The sequence below is a fragment of the Salminus brasiliensis genome, chromosome 6 (genome assembly GCF_030463535.1).
Source record: "Salminus brasiliensis chromosome 6, fSalBra1.hap2, whole genome shotgun sequence".
NCBI classification, from domain to species: domain Eukaryota; kingdom Metazoa; phylum Chordata; class Actinopteri; order Characiformes; family Bryconidae; genus Salminus; species Salminus brasiliensis.
Window position 1 is genome coordinate 39,189,835 of NC_132883.1, and position 27,424 is coordinate 39,217,258.

The 27,424-nt window shown below is 43.2% G+C and overlaps 3 protein-coding genes across 5 annotated transcripts; 2 read left to right on the plus strand and 1 right to left on the minus strand.

The window, feature by feature from the left end:
- Positions 1-1,073: 1,073 nt before the first annotated feature.
- mfsd2al2 (major facilitator superfamily domain containing 2a-like 2) lies at positions 1,074-11,122 on the plus strand. The gene is made up of 14 exons (XM_072681070.1): positions 1,074-1,181; positions 1,729-1,851; positions 2,240-2,364; positions 2,726-2,858; positions 3,632-3,710; positions 4,602-4,765; positions 5,697-5,787; positions 5,970-6,091; positions 6,653-6,736; positions 7,101-7,184; positions 7,884-7,996; positions 9,104-9,247; positions 9,677-9,853; positions 10,780-11,122. Exons 1-14 carry the CDS (start codon positions 1,074-1,076, stop codon positions 11,120-11,122), a joined length of 1,890 nt encoding a protein of 629 aa, XP_072537171.1.
- Positions 11,123-13,223: 2,101 nt separating this feature from the next.
- fkbp1aa (FKBP prolyl isomerase 1Aa) lies at positions 13,224-15,493 on the plus strand. Of its 2 annotated transcripts, none has more exons than XM_072682354.1 (5): positions 13,224-13,390; positions 13,609-13,656; positions 14,233-14,345; positions 14,661-14,810; positions 15,123-15,493. In XM_072682354.1, the coding sequence occupies exons 1-4, from the start codon at positions 13,354-13,356 to the stop codon at positions 14,787-14,789; spliced, it is 327 nt and encodes a 108-aa protein (XP_072538455.1). In that variant the 5' UTR covers positions 13,224-13,353; the 3' UTR covers positions 14,790-14,810; positions 15,123-15,493. The 2 variants fall into 2 exon arrangements, with proteins under 2 accessions (XP_072538455.1, XP_072538454.1); XM_072682353.1 differs by having other exon boundaries at positions 13,225-13,390; positions 14,661-14,835.
- Positions 15,494-15,673: 180 nt separating this feature from the next.
- Positions 15,674-27,402, minus strand: snpha (syntaphilin a). Of its 2 annotated transcripts, none has more exons than XM_072682352.1 (6): positions 27,097-27,402; positions 21,742-21,853; positions 20,701-20,829; positions 19,704-19,853; positions 18,501-18,716; positions 15,674-18,251 (listed from the first exon to the last, which is right to left on the minus strand). In XM_072682352.1, exons 2-6 carry the CDS (start codon positions 21,789-21,791, stop codon positions 17,126-17,128), a joined length of 1,671 nt encoding a protein of 556 aa, XP_072538453.1. In that variant the 5' UTR covers positions 21,792-21,853; positions 27,097-27,402; the 3' UTR covers positions 15,674-17,125. The 2 variants fall into 2 exon arrangements, with proteins under 2 accessions (XP_072538453.1, XP_072538452.1); XM_072682351.1 differs by having other exon boundaries at positions 20,701-20,832.
- Between the last annotated feature and the right edge of the window lie 22 nt (positions 27,403-27,424).

Genomic DNA, 27,424 nt, shown 5'->3' on the forward strand with positions numbered 1-27,424 from the left:
AAGGGTGGTGACCATAACAGTAACTGGTATGGAAATAGCCTGTAGCAGAATGTAATGGTTTCCTGTGATTATGGGCAGGAAATGGAGAGTAAAGGTTAGGTTGGCACACTTTGCCAAAGGTGTTTGCAGTACCATGGAAATACCATGGAAACATGCCTAGTCATTTCTGTTCTGCCCACTATTATACCAACGCTGTTCTGGTCACATCTAGTTTTTTACCTTTTACCATTTTTATGGTACACATGTGCACAGTAATGTTTAGGAAAACAAGGAAAATTACCTTCTGATGTTGTATCCTTTTCAAAGGAATCCAGAAAGCCCTCCACACCAGCCATAACATTAAAACCACCTGCCTAATATTGTTTAGGTCCCTAAACAGGGCTCCACAAGACAAAGCCAGCATTAACTGCTACAGAAATCTGGACTGCAGTAGCCCAGTAGTCTTCCGTGGAATCGGATCGGATCAGATCAGATCAGATGGGCTAACCTTTGATCCCCATACTCCTAAGAGACCCTTGGGCTCCCATGACCCTGTTGACATTGTGTTGTTCTTGAAGCCCTTTTGGTATATACTGACAAGTGCATAGCAGATAAAATTGTCTAGCCATCACAATCTGACCCTTGTCAAAGTGGCTCAGATTCTTATGACAGCAATGTTTCTGCCCCCAACCCATCAACTTTAAGTTTCCTCGCACGTCTCATTTGCAAAGAATGGATATCAAGACTCCTCAGGTTTTTCAGGGAACCAGGAGTAGGCTTTAGGAGAATTGCCTGCATAATGTTCTAGCAGCCATGATAATGAGATTAGTCCATTTTTTTCCTTGGTTTGTGTTTTGTGAAACCTAATCGTGTGATTGACGGGAGCTGTGGTTGGTAGGTGGGGTTTCAGTGTGCAGATTATCAGGTACACACAGGTGAGCTTCTTAAGTTTCACGCTTCCCAGGCATTAGGGCTGCAGGAGAACAGGTCTACGACTGTGGATGTGGTAGAAAATAGCAAATAAATCCTGAACCTGGTTAAAAGAAGGTCCTAACAGGTGGGGTAGATCTTCACACCAGGAGAGAAGCACCAGCATGACTCCAGTTAAAGCTCTGCAGGACAGATTACAGTGCTGGAAAGAGCTGTTTTCACGCTGTCCAGCTGCTGAACAGGACGAAGGAGATAGAAACGACAAGTTTAGGGTAAGTGCTTGATGGTTTTTGGAAATGATTAGAATCAGAATTGCGTCTCTAGTTTAGGTCCTGGGAAGGTGCTGCTGTTACTGAGCACAGACAGGCTGTGGTCGTTACATATAAAAGAATATTGAATTAAATACTGCAGTTTTTCTGTGTATGAAAAATCTTTCCATTTTTTAAATGTTTTCTATTATACCCTACCTGCTCACTTTTTCTATTGCTGTCTCTCTCCCTCATGCTACTCACTTTTTCTGTTGCTCTCTCTACTTTCTCTATGGTGCCCTCTCTCTACCCACATTTTCCTCTCTATTTCTCTTTCTACCCACTTTTTTTCTCTCTCACTCTTGCACTCTCTCTCTCTCTCTCTCTCTCTCTCCACTTCTCTCTCTCTCTCTCTCTCTCTCTCCACTTCTCTCTCTCTCTCTCTCTCTCTCTCCTTTCTAACTAATTGCTTTCTAACCCTTTCTTTATTGCTTTTTCTTCTCTCTATGCTACCTCCTCACTCCCCCTTTTCTCTCCATCTACCCACATTCTCGCTCTCTCTGTCTGTTAGAGTGATGATGGAGGAATTCCTCTCTGTATGAAGCTGTGTTATGCAGTTGGGGGTATTCCATATCAGGCCACCAACATTGCCATGGCTTTCTCCTTCCAGATCTTTCTGCTGGACGTGGTGCAGGTGAGAGGAGTTCCTGACTCAGTCTGTTAGTAATAGTAGTCTGCTATTGTCCACTGCATTGTCCATCACTACAAGTGGGAAAACTCCCATGCGTTTCAGCAATGTTGGCAACAAGATCAGTCCATTTTACGTTTTAGGCAGATTTGTCTATAAAAACACCACAAAGCCTCGAACCTCAGCTTTAATAAGAGCCTGTTTAGCTGAAATCTTGGTTCTAGAGAATGGTAGTGGTCTGCGGATCTCCCGCTGAGCTGTGAGTGTTTATTATTTATGAAAAGCTGCTGGGAGCAGTCCTGGTCTTTATTGACTTCCTTTACTGGAACACATAATGGATGAGACTTCTGCTGCTCTGGGTTTGGGATTCATTCTCATTCTGTTTCCTGTTTAGATGGAGGCGTTCTTCGTCTCTCTGATCTTGTTTGTAAATCGGGCGTGGGACGCTCTCACCGACCCTCTGGTGGGGTATCTGGTGAGCAGGAGTAGGCGGAGCCCAATGGGCAAACTTCTTCACTGGTGGGTGTGTTCTGAGGCATGGTTAAACTGGTTTTGGTGAGCATTGTAAAGAAGGGATGTGTAAGGAAGGGATGGGGTGAATTAGATTTTTTGGCTTTATATATTAAACAAAGGAGCTCTGCATATACACACAGCCCAGGTATGTAAGGATATTCATTGGTTATGTTCCTCAACATCAAATATAGACTCAATTTCATGTAAACAAATATATTGACCATTTATATTGATTTTATCATAAGGGTAGCGCGAACAGCAGGGTCAGAAGTATCAATACTTTACTATAAAAGTATCCATAGTGTAGTTATTTGCTTTTGCATTTTTTCTGCTTATGTCTTTGTAATGATCTCCTTGTGTTTCTCAGGTCAATTCTGTCCATGCCATTAGCCATCCTAACTTATGCCCTCCTATGGTTCATCCCTCACACTGCAGCCAGCTCTACAGCCAGTGTGGCCTGGTACCTGACTGCCAGCTGTCTGTTTGAGACCTTCATGAGTGTATGACCTTTCAGCTTTTATTATCAGGGACAATTTTATCATCATGGGACACTGTTCCAGACCCAGATTAAGCCTAAACCTTGACTTCAAAAGATGTTTAGTAGTAATAGAACATTTGGTATTTTCATTTTAATTATTTCTATTTTCAATTTAAATCAAATATATAGCATTAAAATAACAGCATAAAAATTACAGTTAATGTGCCTTTAAGACATGACCATTCCCAACATTTTTAACCTTTAGAATTAAACCGGTTCTTTGTTGCTGTGCCTGTAAGGATATATGTAGGGCTACAGTGTGGCACAGCTGTCTAAGTGTAGCCCTTGATGCTAGCCAATGCTGACATCTGTTAGCAGATATAAAAGAATCGTCAGTTAGCGTTCACCTCCAAGTGTGTTCAGCTGTCTCGTGGTGTCACATCAGCAGCCGTTTCAAGTTGCTGTGGCGTTTGACCCTGGTATCATTGTATAATAGGGGTAGAACCCAGTGAATGAGTGAGAATTCACAAAGCATGAACCAGGGTTCTGACTGTGTTCTGATTGGCTGCTCTGTGCAATTTTAAGAAAGCAATTCAGGCTGAAACACTTGGAGCTAGAATGCTCCATATATATATATATATATATATATATATATAATGTGTGTGTGTGTGTGTGTGTATTTAACATTTTTTTCTATGATTATGGACCCTTTAACTCTGTGTGATGTCTGTATGATCTACTGCTAGTCTTTTTTATCACTGCTTATTCTCTCAAACAATCTCATTGTCTCCACAGTGCTATCATGTCCCATATACTTCCCTTAATATGTTCCTGGGAGGAAGCGAGAGAGACCGAGATTCAGCCACAGCCTACAGTAAGAGCACTTCCTACACTGCACTGCTGTTCTGGCTTTGGGGGAGCAGTAAGAGGAGAACAGCAGCAGCTGAAAAGCTGGCTCGAGAGGCTTCATAAACAAACAAAAAGCACTGGAGGTCTGTGAATTTGTTAATGACTACAGCTAATGGACTCCAAACAGAAGTGCTGGCTACCTATCCTCTATAATTGATTAGTTTTATACGCAACTTCAACTTCAATACTGTCAATACTCCAATCAATTATAAAAGACATAATAATAAGTCATAATTTAATAAAAACCCACAATTTTCTTTATCTAATAACTGAAATATGCTGAGTGTATTGTCTTGGTTTCATGGTCGATTGTGTGTACTTCCCTTGTTATTTCTTGACCTCATTTCTTGACTTGTAGTGTAATTTCTTTAAATATGGCCCACAATTTTTGGCAGCGCCCCTGCTGAGCCTAATAATAATGACATAAAGGTTCAGGTGTTGTTTGCCAGAGTTGAAATTGCATTTGCAAGCTGTTAATGGAACTTGTAATAAGCAGTCCAAAGACTTGTAAAGCGAGAGAGAGTGAGAGAGAATATGTAAATACAGAGAAAGGGCTTACCTTAAAGTGTAAGCAACTGGTAACCCTCAAGAAGGGCTCATGATCTGAAGGATTTCACATTATCTGTTAAACATGGTGGAGGCACTGTAGGGCTGTGAATGGAACTGGGGCACTGGTGATGTTTATTGATGATGCGTCTGCTGATAGAAGGCGCAGGATGAATTCTGAGATGTATAGAGCTCTACTTTCTGCTCAGACTCAGCCAACTGCTGTCAAATGCTGCAAAACTGACCGTATATAAACTGGCTTACTGTTTCCATTTCTCTCTCTCTCGCTCTCTCTCTGTCTGTCTGTCAGGGATGAGTGCGGAGGTGCTGGCGATGCTGCTGGCTGCTGTGATTCAGGGCCAGGTGTTGAGTATGTATAACGCAGAGAGGCAGGACTCCTGTCTAGATCTGGATAAAAACCATGGGCTCCCACACACCACCCCATCTCCCCCCATTGCACCTCTGCATCACACGGTATAACTACAGCCCACACACATTAAAAAAAACACAGCATACAATAAAACTGCACAACAAAAACTCAGTCAAAGTTGGCTGTTGATAAGCTACTTTACTATATAAGCACATAGAATACAGCAGCATTCCATGGACAGGTGTAGGTCACTGGGCGACGGCTAGTACTTTCTCAAAACAGATTGGATAAAACAGCATGTATTATGCTTTATTATTATTATTTCTTAAGGTAAAAGGTGTCTATAAATCTACGCAACTCCCACAACAGCATCTTATGACATCTGACACGAGCATCTGTGGTCATTTGACCTTACCGGACAACAAAATAAACAAAATCAGCTTTTATGACAGTAGAGTTTTACTGGATTAAGTGTTTATATGGGTGTATGTAGGTTTATGTCAGTTGTAATGAAGAGATTATGGATTGTCTTTAAAATGCTGCCCTTCAGTAAAGTGTTATCCTTGCATTTAAAGGGGCATTAGTTAACATTTAAGAAACAACGACCTCTTGCAGTTAGGTAGGTGAACAGAACAATATTGGAATGGATTTTTCCATGTAGCTTCTTGGTCATCAAGTTATAAACCTATGAAGACCTAAAATTCATCTTGTAAAGATTAGCTGTTGTGAGAAGAGTCCAGTGTATTCACTGTCTGATAGTTCTCTCTATGATGTCTCATGAGCTTATCAGTCACTACCTGTGTTAGCTGCTCAGCACCTTTCACAACATAGCATTTAATGTATAGTGAACTGACTGAAGAATGTCCAGCACTAACTCGTACACTACAACATGGCCGACGCGCTATATAGTGCAGTATTTCTCTAATAATAAGGAGCGATCTTAAATGCAGCTAAAGTCAGACATGTGTATATTTATATATTCATATATATGCAACATAAATAAGTTGAGTTTGTATGTGTGCTCTTGTTCATTAGAGAGGAGCCTTCATGACCTCCGCTCTGGTGCTGGGGGCTCTCTTCTTCTGCAGCTGCATGGTGCTCTTTCTAGGAGTGAAAGAGCAAAGTTGTGAGTTGCACTGGCCTTTACGGCTGTAAATTGACCGTTTTCCTGTATGTGTAATGCCACTGGTTCACTGCCCATTCCATATAGCCCATATATGCAAACCAAGCTGGAAAACTTTTCATTTTACCATGCATTTACCATGGCTATGCATTTTACCATGCATTTAAACCGTGCATTTTTTCCAGGGTGTCCGCAGAGGCAGAAAGGCCATCAAAGGTCATACCTGAAGGATCTAAAGCTGCTGTTTGGCCATGTCTCCTATCAGCGCCTGGTCATGGGCTTCCTCTTCTCCTCACTCGCCTTCCAGGTTGGGACACCTACACCTAACTGCTCCAAACTGTCACTTGCCAAAAATAGCTAGTTTTTTTTTTACTTTTTCCCCAGAATAGCCTATGCCAGGATGTACTGTAGAAACATTAAGGTTACTTGTATAAACTTTATAAAATAGATTTATAAAAATATAAATGTATACAATTTAATTAAAAATATTTTTTTGAATTTGAAGTTCACTCTTGTGGAAATAGATGATCTAGTTGAACCATGACTGAGATGTTTGCCATTGAACACTGAAAAAGAACAAATCTGCAGTAAGGGACCTCTTCTTGCTAGTCGAACCTCTAGCCAATTTTATATATAGCTTATCAGAGGTATATATAAGGTAGTTGGAGGTCGGAAAAGTCAGGTCTTTTTATTTACCTCAGTCAATGTTCATGAACCATATCATGTTGTGTCATCACACTAAATTAGTTCAATAAAACCACTGTCTCTGCAAATACCCAAGCAATCAGATTTTCTGGAGAGTAGGCTTTTGAATATCCACTGTAATGAGTGAACCCTGACTTGTTCTGGTTCTCTCTCTCTCTCTCAGATGTCTTTAGGAAACTTTGCTCTGTTCTGCATCTATGTGGCAGGATTGGGGGCTCAATTCCAGTATCTCATGCTGACTATATTGGTGAGTGCCACCTATCCTTTTAATGCTTAAACTCCTACTCGAGTCCTGGTGTGGTGGAAATGGATGAAGTGGTGCTACAATGAAATAAGATGTTTTGAGAACTTAAACATTTCTAGCAAGTACATTTTACACATATAATAAGTTGATACTGGAATAAAATGTGTAGACTGGCAGGTTATATTTCATTAGATGGCCATGCAATTGAATGTAGCTACAGATAAATAGGCTGTATTAATGAACTAAAGTTACATTTTGCTCCAACTGAACTGAAGCTTACACAGAAATAAATTTTAGGCATGGAAAAGTACATTCTCATTTATTTATTTATTTATTTATTTATTTATTTATTTATTTATACATACAGCTTGCAGCTGCTGTATCTGTACCTGTGTGGCAAATGACTCTGGTGAGGATGGGGAAGAAGAAGACCCTGTTTATCGGGCTGCCTGTAAGCTCACACACTTGCTTCCTGTGGTAATGATGAATAATGATTATGGTGAGCCAGATAAAATCTGTAAACTGGGTGGTGGTAGTATGATGACATGCTGATAAAAAGACTAAAGAGAAGTAAAAAAAAAAAAAAACTTCAGCATTTTGCAGCATCATCTGCTATGTACAGTAAACTGCCATAGAGCATACATTACATTTAATGCTTCTGACTCAAAATAAACTAACTCTGATCAGCTATAACATTAAAACCGAAGTTGTGTATGTCCCCCTCATGCCTCCGGAACAGCTCTGACCACCTAGTCTTGGTCTTCACAAGACCTCTAAAGGTATCCTGTGATTTCTGGCACCAGGGTGCTAGCCAGTGAGCCTTGACGAGACAAGACCTGTCTACTGTATCTCATAAGCTCTTATCCAGTTGTCCACAATCTCAATTTGGCCCATGTCAAAGTGATTTGGATTCTTGTGCTTACTCATTTCAAGAACTTTACTAGGCAGTAAGAGAACAGTCAGCTCTTAAAGTACATCCCTTGACTGGGGCCACTGGAACCAGATAATCAGTGGTGTTCACTTCACCTTAGTGGTTTTGATGGAGATGAGTTGAAGGAACAGCCTGTTTGATTGTTTAGGCCTTGTTCTACAGATAATAAGACTGATAATTCTGGGCTGTTCATTTTTATTTTTTCCTGTCTTGCTTCAGCTCCTCATCCCTGCACTGATAGTCTTCGCATCTGTGACTGAGAACCTTCCAGTCTACGTGATCATGTGTATTCTGGCCGGGGCCAGTGTAGCAACACTGTTCTTGTTACCATGGTGAGTAAAGCCAAGACCTAGATCTGTCTGCTTTAGTCCTATTCATCTCTTGTAAGCAGGGCAGCAAGCACTGCTGTAGTGGCCCTGCTATGTCTATAATTTACAACTTCTGTAATCTTTCAGGGGCCATGCTGGATGACTTTCAAATCTGGTGTTGTTGCCAGTTACATAAATGCAGAGCAGGTGACAGACAGTACCTGCTGGGTCTTTTTAATGTGGAAAATACAGTCAGTTGCCTAACACCAGTGAGCTATTTACATTTACATAAATTTACATTGCATATATGTGCTACAGTAATCAAAGCAAGGAGCAGGAGTGATGGAATCCACTTCTTCACTGTGGTTAACCAATAGTGTGGCCATTTATACTACCTATTTAGCATACTTGAGGATGAAATACAGAAACACACAAAAATTGAAATGCATAAGTCTACCTGCAGCCAAATGGCATTCTGGGTGCTCAGATTTCCTCCAACCCTTTAAAAACATTTGGACTGGCTATGGTCAGTTGCCCCAGGATTGAGTGAATGGGTGTTTGTAGTAGACTGGTGCCCTGTTTAGGATGTACTCCTGCCTTGCAGCCAGTGATTCCAGGTATTTTTTTTCTTCCCTGACCAGAAAGAAGTGGATATGTGGATGAACAAATAAATAAATAATTCACAATTTTCATTGTTTGTTCTCATATCCCATATTTATTTGGTGGTTTTTTCATGCTTTTATGTTGCTTCCAATTTTAACACCGACATTATTTTGTTTTTTGTTTTTTCATATTTTGTCCTCCTTGAGCTCCTGTAGCTGAAATTAGCAGTTGTATTGCTGTGGTAATAGTAATGTTAAATAATTAATTCCTATGATTTTAAGAAATTAATTAAAAAAAAAACTTGAATTACTATTTGTAGAATTTATTGCCTCAATTCAATGTTAAATATGTTTTTCCATATAGATGAGATTGTTTATGGGAAAATAATCACAATCAAATCTAATCTCAGTGAGGTCTGACCCCTGTTTTTATACACATTCAACCAGTGAATGGAGGAAATTCAGTGAAATTAGTTTTATAAATACCAATACTAAATAATGTGCATTAATTCCTGCATATGTTTGACAGGTCCATGCTGCCGGACGTTGTGGATGAGTTTACAGCTCAGAACCCCTGCTGTGTGGACCTGGAGCCCCTGTTTTTCTCCTGCTCTTGCTTCTGCAACAAGCTCGGAGGTGGTCTATCTGCTGCCATCTCCACCATGACGCTACAGTGAGTCATATCTCTCTCTCTCTCTCTCTCTCTCTCTCTCTCGCTCTCGCTCTCGCTCTCAATCTCCCACGCTCTACGGCACTGTACCCTGTCTTAAAGGGACAGTACACAGTTTCTCCAAATGCCAGCTCTCACCCACCTGCTGAGGAATTGAGACAAGTGTGCATTATTGTCAGTGTCACAAGACAGCCTTGTCACTACCAGCAGCCTTTTACATAGTGGGAGTGTTACATAAGAACAGGAACAACAGAAATGATCCCAGAGTACCTGGAAGAAGCTCTTGTTCATTAAAAGATGAATTAAGAACACCAAGGCTTTCTTCTAATTGTAATAGCGTTCGAGTCCTGGTTTTTAAGGGGTACTGCGTCTGCTTGAACATGCCTGTGTCAGTATGGCAACACTGAATGTCATGTGTTTTGATCCTCCAAGCCTGACTGGGTATAAAACAGGAGCGTGTTCTCCCAGTGAAGGAGTTGTCACGGCACTGCGCTTGCTTTTGGCCCCGATACCAATTGTGCTGCTGCTGCTGGGCCTGGTCTTCTTCTACCTGTACCCCATTGATGAAACACCCCACCAGCAGATCCAACAAGACCTGAAGGACATAAGGTAGATCACATCAGTGTTAATGCTTTTATATTGATTATAATGAATAAGGGCAGGAGGGAGATGGGACAGTCTTCTATGATTTTTGATTCCCAAATATGCCACAACCAAGTCTGTTCACTAGTCAATATATCATGTATACCAGGGCTATCCAAAGGTGACCTATATGAACACTTGATTTGACCTGCAGGCAGGTTCACCCTCTTACCTAATGGATTTTGTCTATGCTAGGTTCCCTTTTGGGTCATCTCATTTTAGGGAGTTCTGACCACACCAACGCTCTTGTCCCCGAATGCAACCCAGTATTTCCAGGAATGTCAGCAATGATCCAGATTCTAGTAGAAAGCCTTCCCTGAATGGTAGAGACAGTTTCTTTAACAAAAGCTGGACGCCTGTTTTTTAATTGCTTTGATTTCAGGGGGGGAAAAAAAAACAACAAAAAACTAGTGAACAAGCAGGTGTCCAAATACTTTTGTCCATATAGTGTATGTTATTGACCCCTGTTCTGGTTCTGGCTGCAGTGTTTGTGTGCTTCATTTAAAAAAGTATTGCAGGCTGGAATTTCTGTGTGAGTAAGTGGGTGGGGCTAAACTGCTGGAGGGTGAACAGGCACGTGTGTGTGTGTCTGTGATATCACAGAAACTGTCATTTCAATTTGTGCTTTGTTTCCATATATGGACTGTACAATCTGGGGAGGGTTTTGAAACCTTAACAGTGTTGATCCACTATGTGTCTCAATTTAGTTTAAACTGCTGAGTTTTCCTTGCTATGGCCCCTTTAAAAGGTCTAATCCAAACAGCTGATCTCAGCTTTGTAAGACTTTAATCATATTTAATCTAAAAATGTAACTTCATCTGATATATTTGGAAATACTGTGATACTGAATTGTCAGTGCTGCCCTAAACTTTATTTCATCCATAATTCTGCAGATCCAGGGCTGAAAAGGTTCAAGGTAAAGAAGAGGACACCACGTCTCAGCAGAGCAGCCATCAACACAGGCCCAAGACCAGCCTCTTCCACTCTTCTACGAACACAATATCTACTCTTGTACAGAAACCTTATTCCCAGTGGAGGCATTCTCCTTCATCTGGTCTTCGAGAGCAGTGCCCAATTTCCACAAGTCCACTTAACCACAGCTCCACTAGGTCAGGTGGCAGCTTGAAGCGACCCACCTCAAAGAGCAATTTACCTGCATCTCAACCCAGCACTCCTCAGTCTTCACTGAGGGACAATGAGATGCTGTCTGAGAGGGCAAAGGTTACATGGGTGTAAATTAAACTGATTTGTCTTCAGCAGCCCATGTTTGTGTGCTTGTTTTGGTGTGAACTTATGAGCAAGATTCACATTCATTACCTAGATTCATTCAGAACTGTAGGTTGCCACCTCGGTGCTGCACAATGTGGGTACAGAGCTTATTTTGATGCCTAATTATTTCATTAATATATTTTTTCCCCAAAAAATTTTACCCAATTTGAAAAGCCAATTACTCAATCCCTGTTCCTATGAACTCCTCCTATCACTAGCAATACCCCCAACACTAGGAAGGTCTAGAAAGACATCCGACACACACAAAGCCTGACACTGCCTCTTTTCGAACTGCTGCTGATGCAGCATTGTTGGGTAGCCAGTGTGCTCGGAGGAAGTGACAATAGGAGTGATGTGAAGAGGAAATGCGATCAATCCAACTCTGAGAGAGCAAGGCCAATTGTGCTCTCATGGACTGTCTTGACTGCTTATGGCAAGACAAGGGTTCTTTGCCATAGTGGAACCCCTTTTAATGCCTCATTTAAGCGTTCTCACGGTTCTTTGAGTTCTTTGAGGGTGTAGGGGGGTAATGGGTAGATACAGACCAAGGATCACCCTGGCCTGTAAGGTTTTTGAGCCCTAACCCCAATCAATTAAACTTACCCCAATATTTCCTATTAAAAAGTAATTTGTCTTTTTGGACCTTGTCCACCACAACCCCTGTCCATGAGACATTTTGAGGCCTCGGCAGATGTCAGTTCTGCTTCGGATCCTCAGATCCTCTCGTTTAAACTGCTAAACCCATTCTTCATAAGAAATGCTCATTCTCTTTTCCCCAGGACAGAGGACCACCAAAATGCAAGCCAATCCAACAGTATCCTGGACAGGTGGACAAACCTGCTGTGGTGTTCACACTGCTTCGCTTACAAAACCGAGGGTTTCCCCAAAGCATCTCATCACCTCTATGATCCTTAACTGGTTGAGTGAGCATCCCACTGAACACTCTCTCATCTACCAGCTAAGACGGCCTTAACACTAAGCTGCTTTTGGGGAAACTAGGCCCTGGCCTTTTTGCTTGAATTTCCAACAGTACAGTGACAGGAGATATTTGAGTGGTATTTTACCACCTTGATAAACACTGAGCAGTTTCACATTTACTGTGAAGTAAACTGATGTGTGTGCGAGAGCTGCTGGACAATTTGGAGTAACTGGTCATCTTTAGGGGCATTGATTCCTAGTCCTGGAAGAGCGCAGCAGGGCAACCGCACCTGGTCCAGCCTCTCTGTTAAATGCCAGGTTTAGGAGAGGGGCTGTGAGCTTGGTGGCTCAGCGGTTAGAGCACCGGGATATTGATAACAGGGTTGTGGGTTCGATTCCTGGGCTCGGCAAGCTGCCACTGTTGGGCCCTTGAGCAAGCCCCCTTACCCTCTTTGCTCCCCGGGTGCTGGAGTTGGCTGCCCACCGCTCTGGGTGTGTGTGTGTGTACTCACTGCCCCTAACACGTGTGTGTGTGTGTGTGTGTGTGTGTGTGTGTGTGTTCACTACCAGATGGGTTAAATGCAGAGGACTTGTGGGTTCGATTCCCGGGCTCGGCAAGCTGCCACTGTTGGGCCCTTGAGCAAGGCCCTTTACCCTCTCTGCTCCCTGGGCGCTGGAGTTGGCTGCCCACCGCTCTGGGTGTGTGTGTGTGTACTCACTGCCCCTAACACGTGTGTGTGTGTGAGTGTGTGTTCACTACCAGATGGGTTAAATGCGGAGGACTTGTGGGTTCGATTCCCGGGCTTGGCAAGCTGCCACTGTTGGGCCCTTGAGCAAGGCCCTTTACCCTCTCTGCTCCCCGGGCGCTGGAGTTGGCTGCCCACCGCTCTGGGTGTGTGTGTGTGTACTCACTGCCCCTAACACATGTGTGTGTGTGTGTGTGTGTGTGTGTGTGTGAGTGAGTGAGTGTGTGTTCACTACCAGATGGGTTAAATGCGGAGGACACATTTCCAAATACGTGCACCTTTACCTTTACTAAAGTTGAGCAGTTTCACGTTTGACTTTAGCAAGTCCTTCCCTCCTGTTTTGAAAGATGCAGAGGGGAGGATGTTTACACGCTGGCCGGTGGGAAGTGCGCCGCTAGGGGGAGCAGGTGTGTGTGTGAGTGGGTGATTCTGGGGCACAAGCTCAACCTTTATGTCTAGAATCACAATTACTGGATTGTACAGAGCGCATTTTGTGCAGAGACCCGGGAGAAGAGACGCGAACAACGAGTCAGGATGGGAGTCGAGGTTGAAACGATAACTCCTGGAGACGGTAAAACAACTCAACACGGGCGTGAATGGTTTTCTGCACCGTGTCGGTGCTTTCTGCCGTCCGCGCTCGGTCTTTCTGAACCCATGTTTTTTGGTTTCTCTGCAGTTTTCTCCACACGGGCTGGGTTAGCATTAGCAGGCTCGCTAAACGCTAGCTAGCGAGCAGCCACGGGAATTACCGACACGGTGTTTCCTAATATTTCATTTATTCCCTTTTAGGAAGCACTTTCCCCAAGAAAGGACAGACGTGCGTCGTGCACTATGTCGGTAAGTCGATAAACGGCTTGTTTTGTCAATCTCGTTTGAAGGTGGAGGAGTTAATGGGTCCGGACGGCTAAGCTGGTTAGCCGACGCTCGGCTAGCCTCGAGGCTAATCCGGCCGGGATGCTCCGTTAACAATAGGCCATTTTCTCAACCTAGAGAAATGAGCTGAAGCGATTTTTAAGAGGGTATTAAGCTGGGAATGCTCTTAAAATACACACTGTACCAATTTGTTCGTATCTCGTCGTGGGAATGGAGAGGTGGCGGAACCATCAGCTGCAAAACGCCTCAGCAGCGAAGGCTGGCTAGCTGCTTTCACAGATCCCACCCGAGTCGTCCGCTGCATTTCTGTGCAGGTGGTCGTGGGTGTGAACGAAAGCTGTCAAGGTTTAACGATTCTCGGATAAAACCTGGCTACCTTAGTGTGTCATTCTGTGTGTGGGGTAACGCTGAGCTGATATTTGCTAAACCTGCTATACAGCCTTTTTAAGCCCTTTTCTCACGGTCGTGTTCGTGTATGTACATCTTGTCCGGCTTAGTCAGATGCGATGCGGATTATTTTGGGTGACCCTCCTTTGACAGGGTCGCTGACGGACGGACGCAAGTTTGACTCCTCTCGGGACCGAGGCAAGCCCTTCAAATTCAAGATTGGCAAGCAGGAAGTGATCCGTGGTTGGGATGAAGGAGTGGCCCAGGTATTACCCTGCTGCTTTTAAAACCAAACCCTTCAGAGATCATTGATTCAACATGACTATTTTTTTTTCTGCAGCCTTTCAGAATCGCTCTGCCCTAAATGCATGTCTCGCAGGCAGCCTCGCCCTCAAAGCAGGGCTAATTCAATAGGGAAGAACTCCCTCTCTCTGATCCCACATTATGGTCATTAAATGTCCATAAAGCTGTGCTGCTGCTGCTGCTGCTGCTGCTCAGATATCCATCTGTGTGTGTTTCCTAAGCACAAAACAAGACCCGAGATTCTCTGTTCTCTAAAACAGCACTTCTCTGTTTTGCAGATGAGTGTAGGACAGCGTGCAAAGCTGACCTGCACTCCGGACTTTGCTTATGGGAGCAAAGGCCACCCTGGCATCATCCCTCCCAATGCCACCCTCATATTTGATGTGGAGCTTCTCGGCTTGGAGTAAAAGCTCTGCGGTCCAACTCAGGTTTTTCCCTATTTGTTCTTTCAGGGTGAGTGTGGAAGCTGTGATGTGACCCTACCAGCCTTTTGGTTTAGAAGGAATGTGTGCATGGTTTTGTGATCATATATGTGCAACAAGCACCTCTTGGCTCCTAGTTTTGCCAGGTGCAAAGCTCGCTTTAATAACCAGACGTTAATTCGTCGACCAGATTAATCGCATTAACCTCCTGCACGGTTTATTTAACAGGTTCTGAGATTAGACTGTCTAATCCTTATTGATTTGTGTGCTGAAACACTTAGTCATGTTCTTTGTGACATTTTTCTCTTCTCTTTGCAGGTCGACCTTTTTGGGGAACATGGCCTCCCGCTCGTGGTCCTCGAAAGGGGCTAGTGTTGATAGCTATACCACTTAGCTTAGCTCTGTAATCCATGTGTATATTTTGTTACCTTTTCATTCCTTTCCTGTTAGACATGACCGATGGAATGCTCTCACCCACTGGATGTTCGCTATGAAACCCTTCTCCCCCTCTTTTCCCTTTCTGCCTTTTTTTTTTATTTTTTATTTTTTAATTTGATTTCTGCATTGTAAACATGATCACTGCGACAGGGCTTTGGCTGAGCTGGTAGTCTGTACTCTGGTGGGGAAATTTGGATAATTATGAAACAGTAAACTACTTGAAAATAAACATTGTTTATAAAAAGACAGAACTGGTCTCTGATTGCATTCAATTATTATTATCCAACCAGGTTCAGTTATCTAAATATTGATCTTTGTAAGACACACAGATAAGCTCTGTTTTTCTTATGTTTTGTTTTTTTCCCAAGGACTGTATGTCATGAATTCCAACAGCTGTTGCTGATTTATAAGCAAGGAAAAGACAAAAATGGTTTGAAGGTTTTATTTATTTATTTTTATTTCCAAACTACAGTTATTTACAAAGAAATGTAGGCCTGTTTCAAAACCCCTTTCTATGGCGTGTATTTTCTGGCTACATTTCTAACGTTTTGTGATCAGTGTTCTGAAAACAAACTTCTAGTTTAGAAAATGTTCTTGTTTCTAGCCAATAGAGTTCATCAGCCCACTGTCTAATCTACCAGAAACTCCTACCAACCTATATATGGTTCAGTTCTTGGGTCAGTTTTTGACATCCCTGATTTAAATCCATTACTGGAATTCATGTGTGCAATCTCAAATAAATTAAAGCATGGCTTCTTCATCATCATCATAATCATGTTATTGATAATCTATGATTTGATTAAAATGCATAAATTGAAAAGCATTACACTGAGCTAATCTGAACGCATGCAACGCAACCCTGAACGCCAAGTAATGCTCCTCGCTTAAAGTGAATCATAGTGCTGAACTGAGGGAGAAACAAATCTTAAAGGAGGTTTAAAGTGGCGAATTGCACTACGTTTGCCGAAGCTGGCGGTAAAGCCTAAATGTACTACATCCATATCTACTGTTAGTCTGTATGTACAGCTGAACATTGAGGTTCGGATGTACAGTGGAAAAGACGAGACGTACCGGACCGGACCATATATGTAAAATGTAAAATGTAAAGCTAGCAGATATATTGCCATTGGTATGTCTTGAATTCTGTGTGCTTCCTATGTCTACATTTCAGCCTGAGTTTGCATGTTATTATATAAATATGTAAAATCCGTACCTATCTGAAGCCAGATGAATACCATTTGGGATTCCTAAACAAACAGTACTCTACATTCTTGGAAGCCTCAAGACATTCCTTCAGCCAAAGGCAAATAAAACAAGCACTTGCTTTCATAGTCCCATCTCTCTCTCCTCCCCTCCTCATATCAAACAGCTGGTATAGGATTCCACATTTTTGACACGTATTATGAATGAGCAAAAGCCAGATACAATGTGGGATGAAAAACAACCAACAACAACAAAAAAAATACACTCCGAGACATCAAGACAAGTCATCCACAACACACTCCACTCCAGGGGAGCCTTGCTCTATTATCTAAGGATCAAAGATAAGATAGTGTTTAATCTCTGTGTTTGAGATCTACTGTTTTTCACGGCGTACTTTCCACTCATAGGCTCAAAAAACAGCAGCCAAGAAATGTTGATAGGAGGAGAATCATGGAGAGGAAAAAGGGAAACAGACAGACAATTGGTGGAAATGAGTAAGAGTCTGGAAATAAGCAAAAGTCTACGTCAGTGGTGTTCCACTGAAGATCATGTGCCCCAGGTTTTTTGTTGCCACAGCTTTTTAGGATTCGGTTCAATTAATTAGTGGACCTCTCAACCAAGGTATATGGGGCATCACTGAAAAAACTAGGACACTACAGCAAAGTCTGTAGGGCAGGTATTCAGATTGTTGTTGCGCCTCCTGTTCCAGTTGGGCCTCGCCTGCGGGTGCTGCTGACCCGCCTCAGGGAATGAAGTGCCACGGCACAGCACCCACGTAGAAGGGAGCCCATGTGGTACATGGGCATTCCCTCACGCTGCGCCCCACGACAAAGCCATGCCACTGTCGGAACTACCGGCACTGCTACCGCTAGCAGATCGATCAAGAAGTAGCGGCTCCAGTGGCTCCTTTGAGGAACTTCTTCTTGCCCCTCCTCTTCCTCCTCCCCTGTACTAGGTTTGCTCACCCCATCTTTCTCACTGACCTCCACGACCTTCACCTCGTGCGGATGCTGCGGCTGCTCTGGAGGCGGAGGAGATGCCCTAGGACAAGGCTGCTGGGTCTGAGGCATAGTCACCACTGTAGGCGTAGATGTAGCCGATGACGTTAACTCGACAAGGTTCTCAGGGGGCAAAGGCTCTGTGAGGTACGACGCCTGGGTGGGCGAAATCGCGGTTGAAGACAGTGTGAAAGTCTGCGGCTCGGCTAGAGTGACGTCTGGCGCGCAAGTTGCGGAGGTAATGATGCTTAGCTCTTCCCCAGCTCCTTCTTCTTCAGAAATCCATGTGATGGTGGGGCTGCAGGCCTGCGATCTGAACCCTGGCCTGTCGCTTGCTTCAGATGTACTAGGGGGTGCTGTTGGTGCAAGAGGGGGAGGAGGCGGAGGAGGAGGCGGGGCATCATCCTGTGGGAGGTGCAAGAAGAGGTGATGGTGTGGGAGGTAGGTGTGCGCTGCACAGCTGCAGTTGTTGTTGACCGCATGGCAGGGGCGACTTATCGGCAGGACTGCCTCGCCGCTACACAGCCTTTCGTAGGTGGAGGAGCGCGACAAGGCCGAGCAAAGTGGTGAGGGGGGGACCTGATCAGACAGAAGGGCTGCCTCCAGAAGGAGATGAGTGCGCCCATCCCCTCTGGGCAAAGTCGCCGCTCCGCGGTTGGCAGGGATGTGGCGCTCCAAGGTGACGTTTCCATTCCTGTCTGTGCCAGGTGAGGTCTCACTGCTAAGCCTGGTGAAGGTGGCGCTGCGGCTGATGGTGTGAGCTGGAGAGCACCCACAGGACCTGGAAGCTCCATACCGGGACCCTAACCTGTAGTGGTGCACATTTTTGTTCTTACAACGACTGGATTATTTCTTAGATTCATCAGGAAACGATTCAGTGCATCATGACTGCATCATCTCAAATTTCAAATGTTTCAGTTTCAATGTTTCATACCAAATATCTTGGTATGATTCAGAAATTCAAAATAAACCATATTTTTAAATATGTAATATTCCAAAACATAGCCACCTTCAAATGAATGCAGTGAAATTAATGCTTTTTTTCATCCCTACTAACCTGCCGACCCCCAGGCCCTCTGACTTGCTGTCCTGCTGACCCGGGTTTGGGATCCCCAGGTTGGTACGGACTGTTTCCACAGCATGCTGGAGCTGCCGGATTTCCTTCCTAGCCTCTTTGAGGGCCAGCTGAGCCTCAATGCGATGGCATTCTTCTTCAACCCAGTCCTCCTGCATTCGCGTAAGCTGCATTCGCAGCTCCCCTATCTCAGAGTCTCTGCAAGGATACAAACTTGAATCTTAATTTCATGGACTCTGGGCTCTGGGCTCCAGTGTCCAGATCAATTTGGTGATCGCACTTTTCATTCGCACTAGCCTCGCAAAGACCAGAATTCATGACCACTGCTCTGCACTGTTACCAAGGTTTTAAAATTCAGACCACTATAAATTGTCAACAACACTGGAGTAAGACATAGCATCATTTTTGTAACACCACATGAACTAAATTGACAAAAATATTGGGACACCTGCGCATTCATTGTTTCTTCTGAAATCCAAAGTTTTATCCAGTTTATTTAGCTTTTTTGTGTGTAACTGTCTCTACTGTGCAGGGAAGAAGGCTTTCTGCAAGCTTTTGGAGGAGCATTGCTGTGAGGATTTGATTACATTCACCGACAAGAGAGCTGGTGAGGTCAGAATGTTGGATGATAGCCACACCAACTCATCTTCAACTCATCTATAAAGTATTGAATGGAGCACCAGCCATCATTCCAGACAATACAAATCCACTGCTCCACAGCTCAATGCTGGGGGGCTTTATACCTTTCTAGCCCACACCTGGCAATAGGCAGGGTGCCAATAGAATAGAGTCCTATTCTATTGAAAATATCTCTCTACAGGGACTAGACAAGCTTTGTTTGCAACTGCAGCTGAATGCATTTATTAGAAGGGAAGTCCACAAACATTTGGACATATTGTTGTCGTAACACTACATATTGTAACTCTCATAACATTCTGTAACATTTTCTGAGATTTATTTGTCATGAAATGCTCACACAGTGTAAAGGCACCTAGCTTTTTCATGAAAAACGGATATTCATAATTTATATGGACTCATATGATTCATATGAGTGACACAAAATAATCATCTCACAGTAGGTTCTGGCACTCTATGTTAATGTAAGCATCTGATGTAGTACTAGGATTCAGTAGAGAATAATACTGAGAACAGAATACCCCCTGCAGAGACACATCTACTACTGACCTGTCCTGCAGCCTCTCCACATTCTCTTTCAGCCGGGCGCGGAGGTGACGAATACACACTTCCTTCTGCTGTAGCGGGGTGAGGTACTGCTCTGGGGCTGGGGGACGGATGCCGTGGTTTTCGCTGCAGGCTGCATACTTCGCCTGACGTCTGAGGAAGATCAAAGAGCGAAGCGTAACGAATAACAAGGGCCTCAGGCTGTTAGATATAATTTGCGCCCAAGACCAAGAGAAAATAAAGAAAGGTGTATGTTTTTAAGGAAAGGTAGACTGTCATTCTTATCACTGATCGCCACAAATTATTGACAGAATTTTGATTTCTTTATGCTAATTGATACTAACTTTCATCTACACTTACCGAGCACTTTAGTAGAAACAGTATAGTAACAATGGCTGGGCCTCCTTTTGCTTTTAAAATAACATATAAAATAACAGGCTACATTTTTCCAGTCAGCTGTCCAGTGTTGGGGGGCCTTTTTATGGGTGCAACAATAAGGGAATTGATTCTGATTTTCAACATTTTTATGTGCATATCTGCTTTTTATGATACATAATCATATGTTAAAATGTCATCTAAACATTCTGCTCTTCTGGAGTTTAATAAATACATTATAAATACATTAGTTTAAAATATCGGTCAAATCTGATGTTTCATTTTGGTAGATTATTAGTCTACTATCTATTTGCAAGAAAAACTGCACAGTCAGATAATCAATAAATCATGAGGAATCCTAATGATCAACAAGCAGACACTACAACATCCACACTTCATTTAATCCTAGCAGTATTGATCTCTAAACCTCTCCTGCTGAAACCGTATGAGACCTTATTAAGACATGGATGGAGTGTGAAAGTAGATCTCTCCCATAAAGTCTATTTTTGGTGTTCAAACCATACAGAATCTGGAACACGCCCCCAGTGGAGGACATTATTATAGTGTAAGACATGCGTAAGGCAACGTGAATGTGTGCGTGACTGTGAGTGTGTGTGTGTCTCACCGGGGTGTAGCAGGGTGTGAGCGTGGTATGGTATTACTTTCTGTTGCCTTGCAGCATGATGTTGAGTAGCTGCTGCTGATGGAGGAGTCGCCGCGGGAATTACGGGCACTGGCTGTCCCAGCAGACCGTCTACTATACACACACGCACACATACACACACACGCATGCATACATGTAATGACAGAGTAATCTGCAATTATCAATACTGAGTAGGGGGGGTAAATCTCTGTCCTCACAAGGATGGGATTAGATTAGGGTTCTTTAGGAAATGATTCAATCCATCATCAAATCTCTAATTTCATAATGATTAGATTTGGATGGAACTCCGTTAGGTATGCACTGATATGGGAATTGTGGGCTGATATTTTGTGAGCATATCAGCTGTTGCCGACAGACAAACATTTTTACACTTTTTAAAAATATAAATTGGGGCTAAATTACCTTGGATTACCTGGAAAAGGTCAAATATACATATTTAGTAGAGTAGCCCAGCATCACCAGAATATTCAGCTTCTCTCGAGCTTAAAAATACATCATCAAATATCAGTTTTAAATATTGGCCAGATTATCTGCTGATACTGACGTGATTCTGATATCAGCATGCATCTCCAGGGGTACCTTCAAAAATAGTTTTCATATTTTTTATAGGGAAAATAAGTTCAAGTTCTGTTTTTACTGATTATAATCCATTACAACCGTCCACAAGCCACCTTCCAAATGATGTATCACAATGCATTGATAACATAAATCACATCAGTGATCACATAGATATTCCAGCTAAAACAAAAGACAGCAATGAGACAGCATAATTGTTCCCCACCACAAATCCAGCATATATTACATATTATGACCATTGATATTTTGGTCAATTTAGCACCACACCAGCCTTTTGCTGTGATTTAATCTCGATAATGCTGGTTAACCAGCACCATACCAGTACCACACCACCATAAACATCTTAGACCAGCTTGTGAGGCTGTCGAATCAACTGATGGACCTAAAAGCCTCATCCAAGCAGAGCAGGAGCAGGAAGTACAGTACCTGCGTGGTCCAGCAGAGGGCCTGTCCCTTCTGTTAGCAGGGAGAGACATGGGCGAAGAGCCTTCCACCGTCAGCCTCCAACAGCAACACACCGGCCTCAGCACAGAACGTTCTGAGAAGGACAAACACACACATTAAAACATTGCAGGAACCTGGTATGAAATGTAGATCTTATTTTTCTAGACTATGATTAGAGTAGAGAATGGCTTAATCTGCGAGAGAGAGATAAAACTTTTTTTTGCCCCAAACAAAGTCAAATACCTACGATGTACACAACAGAAAACACATACTGCACTGTAGACAAGCGTCCTATGGGACCTTTAAAAGTGGTCTAGAGAAAACCCTTATTCAACCAGTAACAGAGCCATTTAAAATATTAAATATTAAAAGAACTGAAATGCTGCCCAGTCGGTTTAGTTCTGCCCTCCTGATCATCTTGGGAGCAGAAAAGAAAAGTGACATTGTACAGCATTCCTCAGTTTCAGGTGAATTTAATCACATTTTCATAAAATAATCTTCCTTACTAAACTATAATCTGCAGTGTGGTCATGAACACAGACAGCTTTCATTCAACTCAGAGCTCAGTGTCTCTTGCAGAGAGGTGATATGTAGAAGTGGCTGGTGAATGTTGTGCCTCATGGTGCAAAATCACACACACACACACACACACACACACACACACACACACACACACACACACACACACACTCACTCAGTTTTGACAGAACATCAAACCGTTGAGTCATCGTCTCTTTCCCAGCTCAAAGTAGACCCAGAACTGTGTCAGAACACTTCTACCTCCTTCAACTAAACTCAACAAGACAGTGGTGAAGCAGGAGAGCCCAGAGACAAAGCACAGCTAGAATACAGCATAGAAAAGCAGAGGCTGTAATGAAACAGATGGACATAAACCCATGCATTTTAATGAAGCAATAGCTTGTCAAATAGTCATGTTTAGGGATTAAACCCCAATCTATGTTTCCAATCTATGTTGGGTGTGTGAGGTTTGCTTGTGTGAGGTTTGTAACAATTGAGTATAAGATTTCATTCATTCATGCTAGATTTAACCTCATAGCTCCATTGCATAACATGCTTTGGAGTAAAGCTGGACAATATAATGATGTTTTATGGAATCATGATCAATTTTGTTATTGTGATACACAATATGCTTTTCTAATGACTTATCAACTGCACATTTCATTACCAGAAGTGTAATTTGATGAAGAGCAGCAGATGTTGAATAATAATCACTGTATTCAGTACGGGAAAATATCTGACTTGTAGTTATATAAATATGCTGCTGCTGATGTGTTTAGTGTATGATTACATGTATCATAATAAATATTGTGGATTGTGAAAAATGTGATATAGTACTTTTACCACATCACCCAGCCCTACTTTGGATGATTGTTTTTTTTTTTTTTCACCAAAGCTATTCCTTTTAATAAACCCATCCTTAACCTTAACTCCAAATCCCCTTCCTGCTCCTTTATGGTACATGACAGATCGAGTAAAACAGGGTCCAAATGGCAGAGGAAGTCTGGCATATAAACTCAGATAACCTTTCCAAGTTATATAAGAAACCAAATCTGTGACAAAACGTGTCTGGACCAGCACAGATTGGGAAATTGCTGCCACTTGTGATAGCATGCACGGTTGCCGAGTAACCCAGCATCCTGAGCGGCCTGACAGCGAAATTAAAAATGACATAATGCCAGAAACAATATCATCCCCACCGTCGAGCAACGGGACGGAAATATCTCAGGGAGAGGACAGTTCGGAACGGACGTCACATGACAGAGCTGATCTGAGTTTCTCTGTCACAGGAGAAATAAAACCTCAGCACGATGAACACTACAGACAGATCAGACAGATGGTGTCTCACACACACACACACACACACACACACACACACTCACAAGCAGACAGATCTAAATCTATTCAGACACATCAACATGAACTGTCACTGATTGACCAGGAGTGTCTCAAGCATGTCATACCAATTGTATTTGCTATGAGGCCACTTATGGCCTACATTTGCAGGTGAACATGCACTAAACATTTTATCATATGGGTGAAAAAAAACACCCAATTCTTACCAAATATTAACATTTAATTATTAGCATTATTTTATATTATATTAAACCAACTGATAGGCCAATAAAGTTGCTTCCTAACCCTTGTCCTGGAATATCCCTCTGCCCTACACATTTTATTGCTTTCCCTCATGCCAGTACACCTGCTAAAACTAACCAGGGCCCAGTTTTTTAAAAGTATCTACATGCTAAATAGAGGTGGAATAAAAAACAATAATGATGGTTTCAGTATCACTATATATATATAGAGAGCATCACTGTGATGCTCGCTTGACCGTCTTAACCATGGTATCATTGAGCTAAGATGCTTTTGGAAAACCCAGGTTAGCTCATTAACAGGTCCTTACTGAGTTGGATCAGAGTTGAGTGAGTTAGAGCAGGAGAACAGAAAAATCAACAGGACATTAGGATGTCCAGGACCAGTGTTGGGAACCTGTGGACAAATAGATTTTTGTCTTAATCCACAAGATGGCGCTGTGTATTTCTGTTAAGATCAAGATCTCTATTGGTAGAAGCATTTTTTAGGAATGGTTGGGTAGTGGAGCGGACTGAACCTGCTCCACTGATGAGTAATAGGGAGAACAGCATCTTCATCATTGCTCCTCTGGATTCTATAATGGTGAAGTGAGTGACTATTGGGAAAACTATGAAAACTATTGGGTTTGGGTTGTTTTTGCTGTGTTTACATTGAACTTGGACATTTTTAGGGGCTTGGGTTGGGCTGGACTTAGAAAGAAAGGTTGTTGGGTTCAGGCTGGGTTGGAACTCAAAACCAGGTCAGACTTGAGCAGTTCTCAGGCTGTATTTGGGTTCTGATCACAATTTTAGGCCTGATTTACTCTACACAACAAAAAATGAGTAAGCCAGATTCATGTTAAATTGCGCCAACATTGTGCCAACAAACTGCTACCAATTCTCAAACATGCTTCATATTGTGTGGCTCAGCGGACCAAGGCCCTGCCACTATGACCCAAGAATTGCTGGTTCCTTGGTCATGCTTCCTGCCATCATCCACCGGAGCCCAGGAGAGCACAATTGGCCTTTCTCTGTCCGGGTGGGTAGATGTCTTGCTCTATCTCCCCTCATCACTTCACTGTGATATTGGCCAACATGGGCGTCTGCTAGTCATTGCATCAAAAGTGGGTACCCGACCCTTTGGTCAGAGCACGTTGGTTGACGCCTGGTGACGTTGCATGGGCGGCAGTTTGAGGCAGTGGCTGGTTGCACGGGTCAGTCCTCACCCTCCCAGTGTCAGGAAAATTCCATATGATAGGGGGAGAGCACTAATGAATGGGATGGGTAAGGTCATCATCTGTAAATCAATAATTTGGCATATAGAAAACAATGACAAACAGAAAGTCCTCCAGTGCAGCCGATCAGCTTTGTAGCGTGACTATTTACACTGGGATTTGTAAAGGGTATGCTGATTCTGATCAATACGTCATTACAAAGGCAACCCGTATCTTGGCAGAAGTACTACGGATGTTTTCCCAGCCATCCTCACAGTACTGATGCAGCGAAGGAGAACATTGCCTTTTAATAGGAGCTGCATGTGGGCCCCAGTGGGATGGTTACACGAGAGAGACCTGAGGGTTTATTTCAGGACAGTGTTTGGAGTTCTGAAGCTCAGACAGCGTGTGCAAGTGATACAACAGGGACAGTCCCGCTCACACCTAGCAAGGGGAAGTGACTGACGATAATCTTTTAATACTTCAAACACTTTCCATCTGTAATCTCTAGGACCACGGCGTCCTCAGTTATCCCTTTGATCCAAAATAAGGAAAAGAAGTCCTGATACCTAATTCCTATTTGCATTACCAGTGTGTGTGTGTGTGTGTGTTATATACCCCCCTTTTAATAACTGAATTTAACCCCTGTTAGCACGGCCAGCAGCTGTTGGCTTGAGGGATCTAAAGCTCTAGAGCTCCATCTAAAGTCTCTGCGGTGGGTGGAAGTGATGTTGGCAAACCAGAACTCAACACCCAACATCAACACCTGACCTCACTAATGCTGAATTCATCTTGCAGGTTTAATGCAATCAAATTCTCAAAGCAATGTTTCTAAATCTGGTCTATATTTTTTTTAGAGCCGAGTAGAGGTTGTTACTGATTACCTACCAATCAAAAATGTGTGTATACTCCACATACTATGCATGCGTCCTATATAATTTACTTACATATACACTATATGGACAAAAGTATTGGGACGCCTGCTCCTTCACTGCTTCTTACCAAATCACAGGTTTACACTTAAGCTTTTGTCCAGATAAGAATCCTTTGTACTGGATTCTGAAGCATTGCTGTGAGGATGTGATTGCATTTAACAACAAGAGCATTAGTGAGGTCAGGATGTCGGATGATCCCCACCCCCACCCATCCTGAACTGCCCAACTCATCCCAAACGTATTGGATGAAGCACCATCCATCATTCCAGAGGATGCAGTTCCACTGCACCACAGCTCAATGCTTGGGGTGGGGCTTTATACCCCTCCAGCCTACACTTGGCATTAGGCATGGGGCTAGTAAGCCTTACATTTATCTGCTCCAGAGAGTCCTATTCTATTGGCAATGCTTCTCTACAGGGACTAGACCAGCTGTGTGTGCGCATTCGCACATCCGTATCAGCAATGGATGCTTAACTTAACTGAAATAAAAGAGAAGGGGTGTCCACAAACATTTGGACATACTGTATATTTTATAAAGCATTTGCCCAGTCATTTCTGACATATGTGCATACATGGCCTTTTATCAGATGTCTATATGGGAGGGATAACCCACTGCAGCCATCAGTGCACTGGAGCTGCAAAACGCTGACCTAGTCGTAGGCCAGCGTGATGACGTCACGGGCTCCAGCACTGCAGGTAGTGTAGATCTAATGCCAGCATCCCAGACTGTGAACATTAATCAATCAACACACACAGATAGACACTACACCCAACTAAGCAGGCCAGCTGCAACAGAAGAGCACGTTTACTCGCTGTCTAATGATTCATAATCATAATCCATCACAGGCTAATCAATCATACATCCAACTTTCATCCCAGCCATTAAAACACAGCAAAGTGTGTGTTTTCTGTTCTGCAAGAACCCAAGATCCAAAACACAGCAGACAACAGCCCTTTGCATAACATTCTGCAGATCCTTGTCTTACTGTTACTCCCAAGATCTGCGTGTTCCCCACTGTCCTATACAGAAGCAGCCCACCATGCTCCAGTCCAAACCAAACCCCTGCACATGAAACCTGCACTAAAATCACTGACCAGCTCAGGGTTTGCAGCCGCTTGTCCTCCAGGCCCGGGCTGTTCTCCATCATCCCAGCAGAACAACAGCGGAGTTTGGGCTTCGGTCTCTGGGTGGGACCTGTGGACCGGAGGGGGCGGAGATGCAGAGGGGCTTCGTGCAGACGGACAGACGCTGACGAGATGGAGGATTTTTGCCTCCTCCTCCTCCTCCATCAGTAGCTTTATTCAGTCAGTCGGATTGTGTTGAGAAACATGTACTTCAGCATAGTCACGGTGAAATACACAATTAAATAAATAAACGCAGTGAAAAGCGTAGAGCAGACTGCCGCATGACGCTGCAGTGATA